We start from the raw sequence: 22,961 nt of genomic DNA on the forward strand, positions 1-22,961 counted from the left end.
TAGCCATCTGAACAAAGCCTTTAATCTTGTACTTTTACCTATTATTTTCATCCCTCTCTTCCTCTCTGTCTTTATTTGTCTTATGTGTGTGTGTAGAGGGTCTGGGATTAGGAATTAGATAATAGTTAACCAGTTGTATTTGCTGCATATTTCATTATAGTTCTTGTTATAAATTAAAAGTAATTGTGTTTAAAGTTACAAACCGGGTGACTGTAATTATTGGGCAGCCAAGAGCCAAAGACTTTTGGTATTTTTCTAAGAATTATTTGTTAATTCAATTGTGTTGCGACTCCGGGTCAAGGGAGATGGAAATGAACGCGCCCCAGCCCAGAGTGTCATAACAAAGGAACTATTTCCTTCATGCCTTCCTTCCAATTTCTCTGCTAAAAACCATATAGCTATATCCCTCAAACCCATTTATAACTGTTCTTGTTCTCTTTACCCAAAATATATTTTGGGCAGAATTAATCTGGGCATTTTTAATGTGTTTATAGCTGCAATAATTGATAATCTCCGTGGACTTTTGCAATAGAATTGAAATGGATTATAGTACTAAAGCAAATTATTTTTAGTGCTGTTGACACCTAATCCAAATCAGTGAGGTGATTCTATTTTTCTAAATGTGATTTTTAAATGGTACCCTCAAGGTGTTCTCTGTGTGAGAGTATTTAAGTATTTTCTCCAAGTGAATTTTAACAATGCATTTTCTGTAACAATGTTGACAATTAATTTGAATAGTTACAGAGCAAATTAATGAATGTAAATGTTTTTTGTTCATTGTTTTCTTTTTGAGAAATATGCTTCATAACTTTAACAGAATACAGAGGCCATGATTGCAGAGAAGCTAAAACTTGGTCATCAGCATTTAATTTCCAAACAATCTGTGAAAAGACTGTGGATGATAGGATGCAGAGTCAAACAGGTAACAATTCACATGATCAATACTACAATACATGTCCTTCCACATCGATGAAACCTGACAACTAATTTTACATTTTGTATGTTTGTAATTGTTCACTGACTATTAAATTAAAATATAACACCTTTGTTGTAGTTCCCACGAGACTGATGAATTCCCCTTTATCCTCTCCAGGAGAGACATTCACTCATCTTTTCTTTTTTAGCCAATGCATAGAATAGAATAGCAGAGAGGTTGTACTAGAACTGTATAAAACTCTAGTACTGAATATGCTTTGGTCACCACATTGCAAGAAGATTACAAAAGTTAGAGAGGGGTTTTATAAGAATAATTTTAGCATTGAGGAACAATTGGATAAGCTTGGGCTGTTTTCTTTCTAACAGAGAAGAATGAATAGAGATTTAATCAAGATGTGCAAATTTATGAGTGGTCTAGGTAGAGTGGATATGCAGGACCTACTTCTGTTAGCAGAGGTCAATAACCAGGGAGCATAGATTTTTAGTAATTGGCAGATGAATTAGAGAAGAATTGTGAAAAGCTTTGTACAGAAGGTGGTTGGGCCTGAAACTCACTGCTTGGAAGTGTAGTAGAGGCAGAAAAATTGCATTTAAAAAGTGCTTGGATATGCACTTGTAGTGGTGTATTATAGAATTATGGACAAAAAAGTGGAGAGTGGGGTTAGGTTGGATGACTCAGTTTTGGATGAATAGTCTCCTTCTGTGCAGTCAATTCTATGTTTCAAATCTATTCAACTACCATTCCTCAAGTGGTTGTAATTTTATTTTTATTTTTAGGGCTGTAAATTTCTCAGAGCAGCAATCAGCATTGAATTGCCACTCTGTAACCACTTCCTATGCCAAAGTTCTTTTGTGACTTTTGTTTTGCCAAACCGTCCTGACCCAGGCAAGATCCAGGCAGAGCAGCCATCCACGAAGCCTGGTTGGACATGACGTGGGGGAGGAGGGGAGGGGGCGTGGAGTGTTCAGATAACAGGGCAAACCTGGGGATGTGGTTGAACATCAGGGGATGTTGGAGGGTGCAGAGGGGGCGGGGTTCAGGTCAGGTTAGGAGTTGAGAGGGAGTCAGATGGTTCACATCGCAGCGCAATTGCCCAGAGAAAGTTAGTGCTCCAGACAATTATGACGCAAATGCTTACCTGGAAACTTCTGAGGGATTACCCAGCTCATCTTTAGGTTATTCCCCCCAAAATTTGATCCCCGGGATGCCAGAAATTATGACCCATGATTTCACAGGGTCTAAGTGTCTCTGGCTAGGACAGCATTTGTTGCTCTTAATTGACTATGGGCCACCTTCTTGAATCACTACAGCCTATGTAGGAAGGCTTTTGATCCAGTGACAGCAAAGGAATGCCGATAAAGTTGCATTTCAGGATGGTATGTGGCTTGGAGGGGATCTTGCAGCTGGTGTGTTCCTATGCATATACTACTCTTGTTCTTTTAGTTTGTAGAAGGCATGGGTTTGGAGGATGCAATCAGAGAAGCTGTGGCAAGTTGCTGAAGTGTATCATGTATATAGCATGTGTTTTGTATACTGGTTATGTCGCCTCTCCCATCTGTCGAGCCTGTAGTTTGACTTAGGTAGTTACTTCAAATTGACTTATTTACGTTAGGTACACTAAACGCATAATGAGCTTCTTGGAAGGCACAACTCTCTTGGGTGTTGACTATTGCATCTGCTGTACAGAGTCCCTAGCACATGACTACTGATGGCATTAGTGCTTTGTTAGATTGGCAGCGTCCTTACATCTGCTACCAGTTTCATATCCTGGTTGTCTGGCCTATCTCAAGTGGAGGGACTGTCGTCTGAAGTAGTTACACTATGTACACTATATACATGATGAGCTACTTGGCAGGGGTATCTCTCTTCAATGTCGACTATCACCTGCTGTACAGAGCCTCAAGCACATGACGACTGATGTCACGGTTACATCATGGTCTACTCATTACCATAACAATTTATTAACCAATTATACAATACCACCCCAGTATACTATCAACTTATTTAATAAAGATGTTACTATTTTTAAAACCATACAACTATTTACATTTGCTCTACCACCTCCTCCCTCAAAGTTCACCAGTCAGAGGTTAAGTCTTCACAACTCTCCCTGATCATGTTGTAATCACTGAGAAGAGTAAATGGCTTTAAACTGGGTCATTGGGTAGTCAACATTCCACAAGCTGTTCAATGTATTCTTGGGACTTTTATCCTACATTGTGTGGCAATCAAAAACCTGTGTTTTTGTAGGCACCAATAAAATCATTGCCCTCCTGTTGCGTCTGAAAGTTCTAGATGCTGTTTGGACCAGGTAAGACTGTGGATGCTCCATCTGTGAAGGGTCTTTCCTTCAGATTTATGATCCCAAATCCAAACCAAGTGGCCCTGTGTTAAGGGACTAGAGTCTTGGCTCTATGTCTGACATTGTAACACTGCTTATGCTTCTCATGCAAGCCAGTCCATGTTCCCCATCCTTTTGTGGCCAGCCAGAGTTATATTAGGTTGGAGGTTCTGTGGCAGCAAAGGGACTTGCATCTTGAGCCATCAGCCCACGAGTAGTTCTGCTGGTGAAGAACACGTTTGACAATAAGGCTCGGTTTCAGAATAAAATGTGCATCAAAGACATTCAGGACAGATTTGAAGTATGCAGAGGTCTCTTCTATTCCCTGTCTCAGAAGAACCTCATTGGTGATAGCCCCTATTATTTTGTTGTGCTCTTGACGTAGCATAAGCTGCTTCCTTGATGTGCTCTCTGACAAAGGAAGCTTCAGACTTGGAGATAGCTTTAACACATTTATTGAAATGTTAACAATTCTCCTACTTGGATTCGACTCTCCTGTTAATCTTGCTATAGGTACTCAGACTGACGAACCAGTCTGCTACAATCCAGGTGGTAGGTGTGATGTGTTTTAAATCAACCCTGTGTACACACTGAGTGTCTCCACTAGAAAGAGGAAGATCATATGTGCTGTGTCCTTTTTATATGGGTTTGTGTAATGCCCCCCTGTGGTAGTGTCACCTCTGTGTGTATCGTGAATGCCCAATGGTCGTGTCCTTTCTTACTGATCTATTGGTTGAATGTCTGTGTGTCATGTCTCTGGTGCTCCCTCTAGTGTCTATCTAGTCAACGTGTATTTACATTAACCTCTTGTGTATTTACAGTGATGCATATCACCATACCTATGGCACAGAGGGATTAAGTAACCTAGTGCTTGTGCTATTTGGTAAGAACACACAAAGCTGTTCAATATCTTAGCACGGTGTTTTTTAAACTTTTTTTCCTGGGATCCATTTTTACCAACTGGCCAACCTTTGGGACCCAAGCCGGCCAACCTTCGGGACCCATGCCGGCTGACCTTCGGCACCCAAGCCGGCCGACCTTCATGACCCTCACCGGCCGACCTTTGCGTCCCACCATTTTCTCTTGTTTGATGCTGTTAAAATGGAGGAATCGCAATCGCGCCCAAAGCACATGATGTCGACGTTCGGGAGGTGTGACCTCCGTTCAGGCAGGAAGATTACATTGGATTTTTAAAAACATCTTCTCCTGCTTCTCCGATTGTGCAAACCTACCTTGGCTAATAAATTGAAGGGTTCCTTCTTAACCACCTTAGCAGCCTGTTCAGCTACCTTCAGGGATCTGTTGTCCCTCCCTTCCTCTATACTTCTCAATATCCTCCCATTTATTGTGTAATTATTTGGCTTGTTTGACCTCCCCAAATGCATCACCTCACACTTCCCTGGGTTGTATTCCTTTGCTGCTTTTCTGTCCACCTGGCCAGACCAGTAGCTGCTTCATATTTTGAAAGGCATGAGGAATAAACTATTTGCTCCTGTATCAATTTGCTTTTCATTTAATTCCGAGGTGCAGGCTGGTTGGCTGGCCAGAATGTTCTTTTGTTTCTCCACTTGTTTTCTCTCATGTATTAAATAGTGCCTTCTGCTCATTTGTGTTCCGAATGAAGCAAAAATTTGGACATGGGCTGGTTGGCCGAATGTGGTAGAATAGTCAATGTAATTCAGTGTAACACATGATTTGGCTACTTAGGTGCAGGTAGCTCAGTCGGTTTTGGGATCAGAAATAAAAAAGAAATTCACAGCAGAATTAGAAAAAAAGTACTGTCACATTTTGGGTGAAACCGTGGCTTTAAATGCTAGCTGATCAGATTTCCTTATAGGAGCTTACGGAACCACACGGTTCTGCGCGCGCACACCGATGAGCAGGCACGCATGCTCAGTGTGCCCGCATTTTTTTTCTGGTCTCGGACTTCATTTTGAAGGCATTGTCAAAAGCCGGTTTCTGCGGCTATTGCACGTGAATTTGTGCAATTGGGAGGGCTGCGACGGATGGCTCCGCGACCCTCCCGACACCTGCCCATGACCCACGCGATCCCGACTTTGAAGATGCCTGCCTTCGGAAGTTTTTTCGTCATGACCTCCAATGTTGACCTCTGTGTGGGCCCTCCAAACTTTCAAACAGATGGGTTAGGGGCAGCGCTGCCATCACTACCGCTATCCTGTTTGCCTGCTTCTTAGGCACTTGTGCAATTTTGCTTCAAACAGGTTTTGTTCCAATTTCTAACCGTGGGTGTTCCATTGATGACACAAACGCTTTGTTAGATTAGTGTCCATCGCTGATATCATGTTTCATTTAGTGGTTGTTTAGAAAGACTGTAATCTGAATCCTGTAGTTTGTTCAAATGGTATATTTGCTCTATGTACACTATACACTGATACGCTATTAGGTAGAAATATCTCTCTTGGTTGACTATTCTATCTGCTGCACATGACTACTGACATCACTGTTTACTCATGGTCTCTACTGCTCAATACCATAACTATTCTATTCAGCCATGGCAATGGAAGGAGTGAACATTTAAGGTGATGGATAGGGTGCCAGTCAAGTGGGCTGTTTTGTTCTGGATGGTGTCATGCTTCTTAAGTATTGTTGGAACAGCACTCCCAGCAAGTGGAGAGCATTCTATCACACTCCTGGGGCAAAATTCTCTGACACCCAGCAGGGTCGGAGAATCGCCTGGGGCCGCCGTAAATCCCGCCCCCGCCGTGGCAGAGATTCTCCGCCACCCGGGAATTGGCGGGGGCGGGAATCACGCCACTCCGATCGGCAAGGCCCCTGCGGCGATTCTCCGGCCCGGATGGGCCGAAGTCCCGCTGCTGGGAGGCCTCTCCCGCCACCGAGGTTTGAAATACCTCTGGTGTCGGTGGGATCGGCGCCGCGACCGGGCCCCCGGGGTCCTTGGGGGAGGTGGGGAGCGGGGCGATCGGACCCCGGGGCGTGCCCCCACGGTGGCCAGGCCCGCGATCGGGGCCCCCCGCTCAAACTCCGGGCCAGTGCCCTGGGTGCACTCTTTCTCCTCTGCTGCCGCCACGGCCTCCGCCATGGCGGAAGCGGAAGAGAAACCCACATCACGTGGCTAGCCGCTGACGTCGCCGCCAGCGCATGCGCCAACCAGCGAAAGCCTTTCGGCCAGTCCCGCTGCCGGGTTTTTTGCGCCAGTCTTCTGGTGCCAACCGCTCCGGCGCGGGTCTAGCCCCCAAAGGTGCGGAGAATTCCCCACCTTTGGGGAGGCCCGATCCCGGAGTGGTTGGCGCCACTCCCCTACGCCGGGACCCCCCGTCACGCCGGGTAGGGGAGAACCCCGCGCCAGGTTTGTGCCTTGTAGATGGTGAATCAAGAGGCGAGCTGCTCACCACAGAATTCTCAGCGTCTGATATGCTCTTGTAGCCACCATATTCAGTTTCTGTTCATATGTAACCCCCCAGGACATTGATGTGGAGATGGCAGCGTTGGACTGGGGTGAGCACAGTAAGAAGTCTTACAACACCAGGTTAAAGTCCAAAAGGTTAAAGTCCAACAGGAGCATTGCTTCTTCCTCAGGTAAATGAAGAGGTAGGTTCCAGAAACATATATAGACAAAGTCAAAGATGCAAGACAATGCTCATTTAAATGCGAGCATTTGCAGGTAATTAAGTCTTTATAGATCCAGACATAGGGGTAACCCCAGGTTAAAGTGAATTGTCTCAAGCCAGGACAGTTGGTAGGATTTCGCAAGCCCAGGCCAGATGGTGGGGGGGGGTGAATGTAACGCGACATGAATTCAAGGTCCCGGTTGAGGACGTACTCTTTTTTAAAAAAAAAAATGTTATTAAGATTTTCAAAAACATATCAAAAACATAAAATAACAACAAGAGAACCATATTAACAAGAAGAAGAAAAAAACACAATAACCCCCAAAACCAAACACCCCCAGTAACTACAAAAAGAAGAAATAGATAAGCATCCGGCATATTCAATAAACACATATACACATTTCTCCCTTCCCCCGCAACAAACCCCCCCCCTCCCCTCCTCTCACGCCCCCTCCCCCCCCCCCTCCGGGTTGCTGCTGCTGCCAGCTTATTTTCTTACCGTTCAGCCAGGAAGTCCAGGAAAGGCTGCCACCGCCTAAAGAACCCCTGTACTGATCCCCTCAGGGCAAATTTCATCCTCTCCAATTTGATGAACACCGCCATATCATTGGTCCAGGCCTCCACACTTGGGGGCCTCGCATCCTTCCATTGAAGCAAAATCCTCCGCCGGGTCACTAGGGACGCAAAGGCCAGAACACCGGCCTCTTTCGCCTCCTGCCTCCCGGCTCCACTGCAACCCCAAAAGTTGCGAGTCCCCAGCCTGACTTGACCCTGGATCCTACCACCCTTGACACCGTCCTTGCTACCCCCTTCCTGAACTCCCCCAGCGCTGGGCATGCCCAAAACAAATGGGCGTGTTTCGCTGGGCTCCTCGAACACCTAGCACACCTGTCTTCGCCCCCGAAAAACCTACTCATCCTCGTCCCGGTCATGTGGGCCCTGTGCAGCACCTTGAACTGTATGAGGCTAAGCCTCACACAGGAAGAGGAGGAATTCACTCTCTCCAGGGCATCCGCCCACGTCCCCTTCTCAATCTCCTCACCCAGCTCCTCCTCCCATTTACCCTTCAGCTCCCCCACCGAGGCCTCATCCACCTCCTGCATGACGTGGTACACGTCCGAAATCCTCCCCCCTCCAACCCACACCCCCGAGAGCACCCTGTCCCATACCCCACGTGGGGGCAGCAGAGGGAACCCCTCCACCTGCCGCCTGGCAAACGCCCTAACCTGCATGTACCTAAACATGTTCCCCGGGGGAAGCCCAGGCTCGCAAACCTCCCATCCACAAACAGGTTCCTTAACCTCCTAATACCTACCCTGTGCCAGCCAAGAAACCCGCCATCGATGCTCCCTGGAACAAACCGGTGGTTCCCCCGTATCGGGGACTCCATTGAGCCCCCCACCTCCCCCCTATGCCGTCTCCCTTGCCCCCAAATTTTGAGGGTAGCCGCCACCACCGGGCTCGTGGTATACCTCGTTGGGGGGAGCGGCAACAGCGCCGTTACCAGTGCCTCCAGGCTCGTGTCCACGCAGGACGCCACCTCCATCCTCTTCCATGCTGCCCCTGCCCCGTCCATTACCCACTTACGCACCATCGCTGCGTTGGCAGCCCAATAGTACCCACAGAGGTTGGGCAACGCCAGCCCCCCCTATCCCTGCCCCGCTCCAAAAGCACCCTTCTCACCCTCGGAGTCCCATGCGCCCATACAAATCCCGTAATACTCCTGTTGGCCGTCCTAAAAAAGGCCTTTGGGATAAGGATGGGGATGCACTGGAACAGGAACAAAAACCTCGGGAGCACCGTCACCTTGGCGGACTGCACCCTGCCCGCCAGCGACAGCGGCAACATGTCCCATCTTTTAAACTCCTCCTCCATTTCACCAGCCTAGTGAGGTTAAGTTTGTGAAGGCCCCCCCCCCCCCCCCCCCCCCCCCCCCAGCTCCTAGCCACCTGGACTTCCAGGTACCGAAAGCTCCTCCCTGCCCTTTTCAGTGGAAGCCTACCAATCCCCTCCTCTTGATCCCCCGGGTGCACGATGAACAGCTCACTCTCACCCAGGTTGAGCTTGTACCCAGAAAATCCCCCAAATTCCCTAAGGATCTTCATCACCTCCGGCATTCCCCCCCACTGGGTCCGCCACATAGAGCAACAAGTCATCTGCGTATAATGACACTCGGTGCTCCTCCCCACCCCGCACCAGACCCCTCCAATTCCTCGACTCCCTCAACGCCATGGCCAGGGGTTCAATTGCCAACGCAAAGAGCAAGGGGGACAGGGGACACCCCTGTCTCGTCCCCGGTACAATCTCCTATTCGTGGCTACGCTCGCCATCGGGGCCTCATATAACAGCCTCACCCAACTGACAAACCCCTCCCCGAACCCGAACCTTTCCAGCACCTCCCATAAGTACCCCCACTCAACCCTATCAAAGGCCTTCTCCGCGTCTAATGCTACCACTATCTCCGCCTCCCCTTCTTGAGGACGTACTCATGTGTGCGGAACCTGGATATAAGTTTCTATTAAGCGATCCTGCGTTGTCGCGCGTCCTGAAGGCTGCCTTGGAGAACGCTTATCTGGAGATCAGAGGCTGAATGCCCTTGACTGCTGAAGTGTTCCCCGACTGCAAGGGAACATTCCTGCCTGGCGATTGTCGCGCGATGTCCGTTCATCCGTTGTCGCAGCGTCTGCATGGTCTCGCCAATGTACCACGCTTCGGGACACCCTTTCCTGCAGCGTATGAGGTAGACAACATTGGCCGAGTCACACGAATATGTACCGCGTACCTGGTGGGTGGTGTTCTCGTGTGGAATGGTGGCACCCATGTCGATGACCTGGCACGTCTTGCAGAGATTGCCATGGCAGGGTTGTGTGTTGTAGTGGTCGCAATGCTGAAGGCTTGGTAGTTTGCTGCAAACAATAGTTTATTTAAGGTAGCGTAGTTATTTGAAGGCCAGTAGTGGGGATTTAGGGATGACCTTGGCAAGATGTTCGTCTTCATCGATGACGTGTTGAAGGCTGCGAAGAAGATGTTGTAGTTTCTTCGCTCCGGTGAAATACTGGACGATGAAGGGTAGTCTGTTGGTTGTGTCCCATGTTTGTCTTCTGAGGAGGTCGGTGTGGTTTTTTGCTGTGGCACGTTGGAACTGTCGATCGATGAGTCGGGCGCCATATCCCGTTAGTACGAGGGCATCTTTCAGTGTCTGTAGATATGTGTTACGCTCCTCCTCGTCTGAGCAGATCCTGTGCATACGGAGGGCTTGTCCATAGGGGATGGCTTCTTTAATGTGTTTAGGGTGGAAGCTGGAGAAGTGGAGCATCGTGAGCTTATCCGTGGGCTTGCAGTCAAGCGAAGCGCTGAGCCGACCGTCTTTGATGGAGGTCAGTGTGTCCAAGAATACACCCGATTTTGGAGAGTAGTCCATGGTGAGTCTGATGGCGGGATGGAACTTATTGATGTCATCGTGTAGTCGTTTCAGTGATTCTTCACCTTGGGTCGAAAGGAAAAAAAATGTCATCGATGTATCTGATATATAGTGTCGGTTGAAGGTCCTGTGCGGTGAGTAGGTCTCGTTCAAACTTGTCCATGAAGATGTTGGCATATTGAGGTGCAAATCTGGTCCCCATGGCTGGATGAAGAACTTGTTGTCGAAGTTAAAGACTTAATTACCTGCAAATGCTCGCATTCAAAGCATTGTCTTGCATCTTTGACTTTGTCTGTACATATGTTTCTGGAACCTATCTCTTCATTCACCTGAGGAAGGAGAAGTGCCCCTAAAGCTACTGATTTGAAACAAACCTGTTGGACTTTCACCTGGCGTTGTAAGACTTCTTACTGTGCCCAGGATATTGATAATGGGAGAAATCAGTGATGGTAATGACATTGAATGTCAAGAGAAGATGGTTAAATGCTGTCTTGTTGGAGAGGCCGCATGATAGCGTCAGTCACCTGATAGAGTTGTAACAGAGGTTTAGGGTATTTCAGCTGTCCTGAGTTTTTCTCCTTGGTTCACGGCTACAGCTTTCTGTTGCTAACGTCTGCTCCTGTCTGCTGACCAGGCTGTCAACCTAGCCAGCTGTTGGACGGGAGTTTACTGTGATTTCTTTTTTAAAAACCTGGGCTGTTAAGATCAGCAGGGCCTCCATGTGTCCATTCTTGATGGGTTCTTCGCCCACCAGTGGGCTTCTCCCCAACTCCCTGGGTCAGTATTTTCCTGGAACCAGGAGAATCATTCCTGCTCCTTCTAACTCTGCAGAAATTAATCTTTGAAAGGTTTTATGCCCATTTCTTGAGCAACTTTGTGGTATCCCTTTAAGGGCTGCTAGTTAAGCTGTTCATTGCTTTATACATGTACAGTAAAGGTACAGGCTCCAGCTATTTATATGTCAGTGGATTCTACAACCCACACTGGGGATGCATTTGTCACTGCCTAACCCCATTTGAGATGCGTATCCTGGTGACTGAAACACTTCCAGGAAAGATTGGATGTGGGGAAGCACAGGCCCAAATTTTTATTTTGCAAGGAAATAAGAGCAAAATTATCCTGAATTTCTCACCTGTTGTATGACTTGGCTGACTAATGTTTTGTGTACAACTACATTATTTAGGCTCAAGGTTTTGGTATTCTCTGATTAACTGCTGAAAGTAACCGTATCAATGATTGTTCCAGAGCACAAAAATATTTAGGACGGGATTTTCCACTCCTGTTCATGTCAGGTGGGTTCGGCGATGAGAGGGGAAAGTATTGTAGGAAGGCCAAAGTCATGTTTCATGACAATGTTAAACCAGGAAGCAATTATCCCCCCCATCCCTCGTCAGTTACAGGCCGGGGTTCCTGACGTTGAACATCGGGAACCTCATTGTAGTAAATTTACAAATAACTATAAGGCCCATACAGGCGTTTCTCTGGTCGAAAAACGAGACTCCCGAATGGTATGTTGCCTCCCGGGTGCTCGGGTCAGGGATGTCTCCGATCGGCTGCAGGACATACTGAAGGGGGAGGGTGAACAGCCAGTTGTTGTGGTGCATATAGGCACCAACGATATAGGTAAAAAAAAGGGATGAGGTCCTACAATCCGAATTTAGGGAGTTAGGAGATAAGTTAAAAAGTAGGACCTCAGAGGTAGTAATCTCAGGATTGCTACCAGTGCCACGGGACAGTCAGAGTAGAAATTCAGGAATAGTCAGAATGAATACGTGGCTTGAGAGATGGTGCAGGAGGGAGGGGGTTCAGATTTGTGGGACATAGGAATCGGTTCTGGGGGCGGTGGGACCATTACAAACCGGATGGTCTACACCTGGGCAGGACTGGAACCAATGTCCTAGGGGGTGCTTTTGCTAACACTGTTGAGGAGGTTTTAAACTAATGTGGCAGGGGGATGGGAACCAGATTAGGAAGTTAGAGGTCAGTAAAGAAGCAGCAACAAAAGCCAGTAAGGTACGAGACAATAAACTCGATGTGACTAAGGGGAAGAGTAGACAGGGAAGAGATGATGAACGCAAAGGTGGTCTGAGGTGCATTTGTTTTAATGCGAGAAGTGTAGCAGGTAAGGCAGATGAACTTAGGGCTTGGATCAGTGCCTGGGAATATGATGCTATTGGTATTACTGAGACTTGGTTGAGGGAAGGGCAGGACTGGCAACTGAATATCCCAGGGTATAGATGCTTCAGGAGGGATAGAGAGGGAGGTAGAAGGGGTGGAGGAGTTGCATTGCTCGTCAGAGATGATATCACAGCTGTAATTAAGGAGGGCACGATGGAGGATTCGAGCACTGAGGCAATATGGGTTGAGCTGAGAAATAGGAAGGGTGCAGTAACATTGTTGGGACTTTACTACAGCCCTCCCAAAAGCGAGCATGAAGTAGAGGTACAAATATGCAGACAGATTATAGAAAAATGTAGGAGAAATAGGGTGGTTGTGATGGGAGATTTTAACTTCCCCAACATTGAATGGGATTCGTGTAGTGTTGGAGGCGTAGATGGAGCAGAGTTTGTCAGGAGCATCCAGGAGAGTTTTTTAGAGCAGTATGTAAATAGTCCAACTCGGGAAAGGGCCATACTGGACCTGGTATTGGGGAATGATCCCGGCCAGGTGGTTGATGTTTCAGTCGGTGATTACTTTGGGAATAGCGATCACAATTCCGTAAGTTTTAGAATACTCATGGACAAGGACAAGAGGGGTCCGAAAGGAAGAGTGGTAAATTGGGGAAAGGCAGAGTATAACAAAATTCGGCAGGAGCTAGGGAATGTGGATTGGGAGCAGCTGTTTAAGGGTAAATCCACATTTGAAATGTGGAAGTCTTTTAAGGAAAGGTTGATTAGAGTGCAGGACAGACATGTTCCTGTGAAAATGAAAGATAGAAATGGCAAGATTAGGGAACCATGGATGACGGGTGAAATTGTGAGACTAGCTAAGATGAAAAAGGAAGCATACATAGGATCGAGGCAACTCAAAACTGATGAAGCTTTGGAGGAATATCGGGAAAGTAGGACGAATCTCAAATGCGCAATAAAGAGGGCTAAAAGGGGTCATGAAATATCTTTGGCTAACAGGGTTAAGGAAAATCCCAAAGCATTTTATTCGTATGTAAGGAGCAAGAGGGTAACTAGAGAAAGGATTGGCCCACTTAAAGGCAAAAGAGGGAATTTATGCGTGGACTCAGAGGAAATGGGTGAGATTCTTAATGAGTACTTTGCATCGGTATTCACAAAGGAGAGGGACAAGACGGATGTTGAGGCTAGGGATGGATGTTTAAATACTCTCGGTCAAGTTGTCATACGGAAGGGGGAAGTTTTGGGTATTCTAAAAGACATTAAGGTGGACAAGTCCCCAGGACCGGATGGGATCTATCCCAGGTTACTGAGGGAAGCGAGGGTCGAAATAGCTGGGGCCTTAACAGATATCTTTGCAGCATCCTTGAGCACGGGTGAGGTCCCGGAGGACTGGAGAATTGCTAATGTTGTCCCTTTGTTTAAGAAGGGTAGCAGGGATAATCCAGGGAATTATAGACCTGTGAGCTTGACGTCAGTGGTAGGCAAACCGTTGGAGAAGATACTGAGGGATAGGATCTATTCACATTTGGAAGAAAATAGACTTATCAGTGATAGGCAGCATGGTTTTGTGCAGGGAAGGTCATGTCTTACAAACCTAATAGAATTCTTTGAGGAAGTGACAAAGTTAATTGATGAGGGAAGGGCTGTAGATGTCGTATACATGGACTTTAGTAAGGCGTTTGATAAGGTTTCCCATGGCAGGTTGATGGCAAAAGTGAAGTCGTATGGGGTTCAGGGTGTACCAGCTAGATGGATAAAGAACTGGCTGGGCAACAGGAGACAGAGAGTAGTGGTGGAAGGGAGTGTCTCAAAATGGAGATGGGTGACTAGTGGTGTTCCACAGGGATCCGTGCTCGGACCACTGTTGTTTGTGATCTACATAAATGACCTGGAGGAAGGTATAGGTGGTCTGAATAGCAAGTTTGCAGATGATACTAAGATTGGTGGAGTTGCAGATAGCGAGGAGGACTGTCAGAGAATACAACAAAATATAGATAGATTGGAGAGTTGGGCAGAGAAATGGCAGATGGAGTTCAATCCAGGCAAATGCGAGGTGATGCATTTTGGAAGATCAAATTCAAGAGCGGACTATATGGTCAATGGAAGGGTCTTGGGGAACATTGATGTGCAGAGAGATCTGGGAGTTGAGGTCCATTGTACCCTGAAGGTGGCAACGCAGGTTGATAGAGTGGTCAAGAAGGCATACAGCATGCTTGCCTTCATCGGACGGGGTATTGAGTACAAGAGTTGGCAGGTCATGTTACAGTTGTATAGGACTTTGGTTCGGCCACATTTGGAATACTGCGTGCAGTTCTGGTCGCCATATTACCAGAAGGATGTGGATGCTTTAGAGAGGGTGCAGAGGAGGTTCACCAGGATGTTGCCTGGTATGGAGGGTGCTAGCTATGAAGAAAGGTTGAGTAGATTAGGATTGTTTTCGTTGGAAAGACGGAGGTTGAGGGGGGACCTGATTGAGGTCTACAAAATTATGAGAGGTATGGACAGGGTGGATAGCAACAAGCTTTTCCCAAGAGTGGGGGTGTCAGTTACAAGGGGTCACGATTTCAAGGTGAGAGGGGGAAAGTTTAAGGGAGATGTGCGTGGAAAGTTTTTTTACGCAGAGGGTGGTGGGTGCCTGGAACGCTTTACCGGCAGAGGTGGTAGAGGCGGGCACGATAGCATCATTTAAGAAGCATCTAGACAGGTATATGAATGGGCGGGAACAGAGGGAAGTAGACTTTGGAAAATAGGAGACAGTTTAGATAAAGGATCTGGATCGGCGCAGGCTGGGAGGGCCGAAAGGCCTGTTCCTGTGCTGTAATTTTCTTTGTTCTTTGTTCATACGCCAGAATCACCCCCCCAGTGTTAAAAAATCCATCCGCGACGGCTTGATGTCAGAACACTGTGAAGTACGACTGGTCTCAGAAGGTGCGCACCAAAGAAACTCGGAGATGAGTGTAACGCTTGGGGGGAGGGTAGTGTCCGGACAGTGCTAGTTTGATGCAAAGATAGTACCAGCTTAGTACGGGGTTGCCACAGAGGTATGGGGGTCGCCAGAGGGGTGCAGCTGGGTGAACAGTTTCCTAACTGTATCAAGAACAGAGGCTGCTGGAAAATCTCAGAAGATCTAGCAGCATCTATAAGGAGAGAAAGCAGAGTTAATGTTTTGAGTCCTTTTGGCTCTTCATCAGAACTGATGGGAGGAAGAATGTGTTAGATTGTAAAGTGCTGCTGTGAGCGATTACAACAAAAAGTAGCAACTTTAAAAGCAAACAACAGATGGCCTGTTGTTGGAGGGGTTGCATTGAGGGCAATATGTGCATGGGATATAGAAAAAAAGGGTTGAAGGTGGAGGAGAAAGGATGCAATCTAAAGCTGGTGAACTGAACGTTGAATCCCAAGGCAGCAAATTCCTAAATGGAAGATGAGATGTTGCTCCTCCAGCTTGTGGATTGCAGCAGGCCAAGGAAGGACTCATGTGCATGAGAGCAAGGTGCTGAGTTAAAATGGCACGCAGCAGGAAGGTTGGGTCATGCTTGCAGACTGAACAAAGATGTTCTGCAAAGCGGTCTCCCAATCTTCATTTAGTCTCCCCAATGCAGAGGAAACTGGATTGGGAGGAGCAAACAGAATGGACCAAATTGATTGAAGGAAGTGCAAGTGAAACCTGAAAGGAGTGTTTGGGGCCTTGCATGGTTAGGAGGGAGGAGGTATAGGGTCAAGTTTTGCACCTTCTGTGATTGCAAGGGAAGATGCAGAGGGAAGGGTATGGGTAAATGAGCATGGTGGAAGAGCGGACCAGGCTGTCACAGAGGGAGCAGTCCTTGCGGAATGCTAAATGGGCAGGGAGGGCGTTTGAGGGGATGATGTATTTTGTGGTGGTGTCATGCTGGAGTTGGCAGAAATGGCTGAGGATGTTCCTATGAATGTGGAGGCTATTGGTTGGAAAGCGAGTACAAGGCAGACTTTATCATAGTTTTGGGAGAGGAAGTGGTGAGGGCAGAGGTGTGGAAAACGGGTCGAAACCGGTTGAGCACCCTATTAACCACATGTGGAGGGAAAACCTTGGTTCAAGAAAAACAAAGTCATGTCAGAAGCACCATTTGCAAAGCTATTATCAGAACAGAGTTGATGGAGGCAGAAAAACTACAGGAGAGTCCTTACAGGGAGGAGAAAGGTCACAATCTAAAGCTTCCAAATTCAGTGTTGAGTTCCGAAGGCTGCAGCGTGCCCAACTCGAAGTTGAGGGGTATGATTCACCCAAAAAATGATTAAGTGTCATTTTGGGCAGACTTGGCAAGGTGTTTTGCACCTCCTCTTTGGGTGAAATCCAGGCGTGGAGTCACCCACACGTAGTCATTGGGCATGATCCAACAGTCAGACTGCACCCGAAAAGAAGCTTGCTGTGGTGCAACGTGGCTGATGAACGCTGGGAGACTCCACTCCTGGGATTTATCCAATGCAACGCGATCTCGCGAGACATTTCAATGTAAATCCTGTCCATTGTTGGCAGGATCACTTTCTGCAAATTGCATATTAGAGCAAGACAGTTATTCTCACTCTAATGTGCAGATTCCTGAGGTACCTTTTGGTTTTTGGATTCATCCCCACTGCTTCAGAGACCTCAGGCAAATGCTGTTCAGCACTGGTCCCCAAATGAGGACCAGATGGAAAGGCGCTCGCGAGGATCTCCCAGGAAATGGAGGCTTCCAGCTGCTAGCCCTCTGTAGCGTGGTGCCCTGGCAGTTCCACCTAGGTGCTAGCCTGGCACTGCCAAGGTGGTGCTGCTAGCTGGCATGAACACTGCCTGGGTGCCAAGGTGGAACTATTTGCACATGTGTGATTGGGCTGGGGGAGCCCTTCGTGGGTGTTGCGGGGGGGACCCTCCCTCTCAAGTGCTTTCGGGCTGTGGAGGAGAGGCCGGGGATAGCGGGATGCCATTTTTTTGCATCCCAATCTCTCGCTACACTGGGGAGCTCCGGCGAGTGGAGCTCCCCCTGGAGAAAATTGTTTCCCATTATCATAGCTTTCATAGAATTTACAGTGCAGAAGGAGGCCATTCGGCCCATCGAGTCTGCACCGGCTCTTGGAAAGAGCACCCTACCCAAGATCGACACCTCCACCCTATCCCCATAACCCAGTAACCCCACCCAACACTAAGGGCCCCTTATACAACGCGAGCCGCATTGAATAGCCATGTGTTTCTCAGCACTGCGAGTGCTGGGAAATGCGGCTAAACGTGTTCACTAGTGGACTTCTTGGGGAGTTTCTCATTGGTTTTGTCTTAGATATTTTGTCAACAGTGAGGAGACTGGCTCCTCAGAAATTGGGTCACCATTTTGAAAGGGTATCCTGATCTCTAATTGAGCTTTAGGGCCCCCCACATCTCCACTCACGGACAATTCCACCTTCCCGCAGGTAAGTGCCACCCCCCCCCATCCCCCCAAGTGATCATACCCCACTATGGGGTTGCTGAGGTACCTCTCTTTCAGGCTCCCTTTCACCCCTCCCAAACTTCATAACCCTCTCACCCCTTCCTTTCATGGGTAAGCCCCCTCAGGCCCTGGCCCATGGCAGTGCTAACCTGACCCATGGCACTGCCAGGGTGCTCAGGTGCCAGGGAGTGCCTGCACTCTCACTCACCACCCTGGGGCTCCAAAAGTCTCCAACACCCCCATAGTGGCCATCATGCCAAGTTTCCACTTCTGGCAACCAGTAACAGTCGGCGCCTGGCTGAAGCCTCACTGGTGCGGCTGGTGACTCCCGGGTGCCTGGAGAATGCAGCCTTAAATAGGCAACGCATATATAAATGAGCTGCCACAGGTTGGGTAATTAGAGTGAAGCTTTGTGCCTGGCGCGAAGCCCGATGTGGACCTCTCTCGTGATGCACCCGGTGTAACGATATTAGCGCTGGCTGCAGCATGGTGGCAAAATCGTGCCTGAGATATTGCTCCTCCAGCCTGCGTTGGGTTCACTGGAGTATTGCAGCAGGCCAAGGATGGACATGTGGGCCTGAGAGCATGGTGCTGAGTTTAAATGGCAAGCAACAGGAAAGCTGGGGTCATGCTTGCAGATTGAGCAAAGATGTTCCGCACAGCGGTCACTCAGTCTTCATTTAGTCTTCCCAATGTGCTCACTGTGTGCTGTGGTGGCTTTTAAAATGGAGCCTGGATCAGTGGGTGTTTGAGTTGTTGGCTAGATGAGCGAATCAGAGGAAGTCCTGTCAGCGAGACATCGTGGAAACCTGTGACTTCAAGTATTTTTTTCTATGTGCCGCATTATATGGTGAAGAAAGCCATCATTGCTGTTGGTAGCTTCAACACCAATTTTGCTGCCCAACATAGGTTTTGCCAGTTTGGAGACAATCCTGGTATTCATATATATTATACAATTTTTTTTATCCTGAAATATGACTATATTCCTTTTGTTTCTTGTTTAGGGCCGTATTTGTCGAATGGATTGCTGAGAATAGAACCACTTAAAACATGTTCTGGTCCCATAAGAATTGGTTTGTCTAAAAGGACCAAAGCTAAACATCTACATCCATATTTAAGATGAAATGGAACTGTGTAGTTGAGCATTGAGCATTTGTTTTGTTGATATTATGCAAGAATTTATAATTTCATGTTACTCATACTTAACTGATAGCCTTTCCTAATTGCATCGTCATGCTATTGTGGTATCACAGGCAGAACAATATTTGCTTCCTAATGAAGATGACAAAGTTCCTGATGTTGATTGTTACATCAATCCATAGGCCTCTATTGAAAATATGAGATTATTTTCAGGCTAGAACCACAGATTTCATCAGCCAATCACAAACCAGTTTTGATGCTGTTCATGGAGAAGTCTATGGCCCATACCATCCAGATTCTCTCAAGTCGAGAACCTGTATGGCAGACATCAACTCCTTTTAGTGGTAAGAGAAGAAAATCTGATGTAAGGAATGTAACATGTCTCTAAAATGCTTTCTCAGGATGACTTCAGATATTTGTAATTATTTTGCAATGCTATTTAATTGTTTGGAAGCTATTAAAGTATCTACAATAGCCTATAAAATAAATACATTTAGATGGGCTGTAATGAGTGACAATACATGCATGTGTCAGTGATAATTTTTACATTATACATAACAGAGTCTACTGGCATGATTGAAAAAAAGATAATGACCAGATTTTGCAATAAAAATAATTGGGAGGCTCACCATTATTAAGTAGTGGATCAGACTGAAACCTTTGTTATCTGTACATGTGCAGTTAAAAGCGGAGATCAAACAGTTGCTGTCAGAGATTATCTGCTCCTGTAGAAGCTATGCTAGACCAATAACTCATCTAAAATTGAAATTCAAATGGATGGAAGGGCATAGGTTTGTGATAATTACAGGATGGATACCCACTGAACATGCCAGAAAAAGTAACGGTGTATCCATTCAAGCGGAAGTGAACTTTTATTGGCTTTAATTACTTCCAAACTGACACTAAAAAATATTTTTTAAAGTCTGGACCCTTATTACTTCAGATTTTAGGTATAGTTGGATATTTTTAAAATATATTATTTTTTCTTTGCATTTCCTTTCTGTATCTTTTATCTCTCCCTTATAATTCATCTACTTTTCCTAGATTTCATTTTTGATACATAATTTGGCATTAAATTAAATGTTCTAATTTGCATTTTCTGGCTTAGACACTTGAATATTTGAGTACTGGCTTCAGTCTGATTGATTAGTGAGAGATGCCATCGCTGGCCTTGTTCACAGTGATTCCAGATCCCCTTTATAAGACACTACAACTTTGACTATCTAATTATCTCGGGTCACAGTGCAAAAGCCCACAGATAGTAGGGGAACAGGTCTAAGAGTAATGAATGAATACCACCATTCGTTAGCCACTAATCACAAAATTCAGGTCATTATTTATACATCCTGATTTTCATCTTTGCCATAAGGATTCAACTTATACGTGGAGAATTTTTTATATAGAAAATATTTACAAAAAAGCCACTTCAAGAAAATGTATGTGCAAGGCATATTTGGAATTTGAATTTAACGTTCTGAGTGAGTGAACTACAATTTCACCATTCACTCTTTTATCTGTGATTCACACTCACTTTAACTTGTAATTACAGCTGTGTAATTTTGGTTCTTGACTTTACAATATGTTGCTATTTAAAAAAAAGGTTTGAACAGTTCGTTGTATTTTAATGTTACTGTGGACAGTTTCATTTAGTTTTAATAGTGTAAGGCATGCTTTATTTAGTTAATATTGGCAATCAAATGTTCAGTTCTGACTAAGTTGTAGATTTGCGGCATAATTGAAATAAATAATACTGTTTTGGGATGAATTGAAATGTTCATTATTCACCAGCTAAACAGCTATCATATTAAAATAAATGTTCAGCATTTCCAAGACTTGTGACTTCGACTTTTTTTATTCTTACACTACTGTTTTAATACAGGATAAAATAAAGACAATTAGCCGCATTACAAAAATGTTGGTCAGAGGTTTTACCAAATCATGCATTTAATAGTTGACAACAAGAAAAAAAGATGTGCAAACATTAAAGGATGCAATGAGTGAAGTAATCATGGATTTTAAATATACAGAATGTGGATGTGAGGAGAGGCTTTATTTTTCATCTGAGCATGTTGTAGCTGATGGAAAATGCGTAATGGGGGAGCTAGCTGTCAAAAGTGAAATGCATTTATTTTCCATCATGACCAACCCTGATCTTGACCACAATAAAACAGTTGAAACAACAGTGAAGAAGGGAATCAAAGTATAATTTTACAAATTGCCCCACCAGCAAACAATTTTGCCCACCGGGTATAAATAGTAAAAATTTGGGAACAGTGGTCACTGCTGCCTGCAGGCATTTCTATACATTATAATTAGTTTCTGCCACTGGACGGAACAGCGTAAAAAACATTTTACTAGATAGAGGAGGGCACAGCTGACATCGGAACATGCCACAGCAGCTAATTTCCATCAGATTTGTAGGAAACGTAGCTCCTTAACTCATAGATAGCAGGAAAATCCAGTCATGAACTGATCTCTGGCATACATTTTTGCTAACAAACATAAAGCAAGTCACTGCTTTGTTAGTTGTATCAGTATATTTATATTAATTCTTTAGTTTTAATTATTTCATTCTCTGCTTTCTCACTGCATTTGATTCTTCGCAGTCTGTCAAAAGTTCTTCCCTACCTCACTGCCTAGGTTCTTTGGTTACACAATGGCGCATTTTTGTTTGTTTCTGATTAATTTTCAGTGGTCACTGTTGGGTTTAACATTTTTTGGTAAGCAAAATAGTATCTATTCAGGTTTAAACATTGTACTTGGCAAGTAACAAGTATCAGCACATCAAAATAATTTTTGAGAATGTCAAGAAATACTGCCGATAAAATATTTTAGATGTGAAGATTCAAATCATAAAATTCTATCATATTTTAATCTACTTCATTGTTTTCCATATGTGAGAAGCATATTTCTATGTTTGCTGAAAAGACTGAGCTTTCAACATTGTATTAAAATCTTATTGGACCACAAGCAACTTTCAGATGAAACAACAAATGAATGAACTTCAACTATAAATAGAAAATGCTGGAAATACTAAAAAAGTTGGGCATCATACGTGGAGAGATAAATCAATATAAAGGGCTGGATTTTGATTATGGGGTTGGGAACCTACACCCTCATGAATTCCAGGTACTGACCCCTGCCCAAGTTGTCTTGCACTTGTAATGCGATCTTCAAATTCACCATTTGAACATGGGGCAGATTGGGGACGGACCAACCCCCAAAGTAACAGAAAAGGGGAAGTCCAAAACCTCTTGCGGCGAACAACACTTACAAAAGCCACAAGTGAATACAAATGCAGCTATCATAGAATTAATCAGAAACATTATAGGATCAGGTTCAAAACTTCAATCCAACTGAATCTAACAATTCAATTTCCAATGCCACTGTCAATAGGATGAATGGGGAGAACCCAGACTACCTCAGAGGGGTCTAAATACCCTTCATACCACCACCATAGACATACAAATTATCAGTGGACCAGAACCTAAATAATCAGATACATGGATTGCAAAAGTAGCCATGAAAGGGTTAGGATCTTTGCAGACAACACAAAAAATAGACTAATTTATTATTTTTTCAAATGTTTTTATTAAGGCATTTATATCTATACATCAAATGCAACCAAAATCAAAAAAGAGAACAAATAGGAAATCACATACCAACTAAATAAACAACACCCCAGCTTCCCAATCTTCCTGCTGTTACCCACCATCCACCCTGCCTCCTTTTTGAAGCTGACTACTTAACTATCCTTGAAGAAGTCGATAAACAGTTTCCATTTCCGGACAAACCCCTGTACAGTCCCTCTCAAGGCAAATTTGATCTTTTCCAACCTAAGGAATTCCGCGAGGTCGCTCATCCGGTTTCAGCAGCCCCGAGTCCCTACATTCCAACAAGATCCGTCTCTGGACTAGCAGGCCGGCACAGGCCAAGACCTCGGCCTCTTTCGCCCCCTGGACTCACGG

The 22,961-nt window shown here is 45.6% G+C and overlaps 1 protein-coding gene across 1 annotated transcript in view; it reads left to right on the forward strand.

The window, feature by feature from the left end:
* Positions 1-20,951, forward strand: part of LOC119967540 — a 72,172-nt gene extending 51,221 nt beyond the window's left edge. The window contains exons 3-4 of the mRNA XM_038800227.1: positions 818-922; positions 18,858-20,951. Coding sequence (XP_038656155.1) covers positions 818-922; positions 18,858-18,976 — 224 coding nt within the window. The 3' untranslated portion in view covers positions 18,977-20,951. The remainder of the gene's footprint in view (positions 1-817; positions 923-18,857) is intronic.
* Positions 20,952-22,961: the final 2,010 nt, after the last annotated feature.

Source organism: Scyliorhinus canicula, chromosome 6 (assembly GCF_902713615.1).
Source record: "Scyliorhinus canicula chromosome 6, sScyCan1.1, whole genome shotgun sequence".
NCBI classification, from domain to species: Eukaryota; Metazoa; Chordata; class Chondrichthyes; order Carcharhiniformes; family Scyliorhinidae; genus Scyliorhinus; species Scyliorhinus canicula.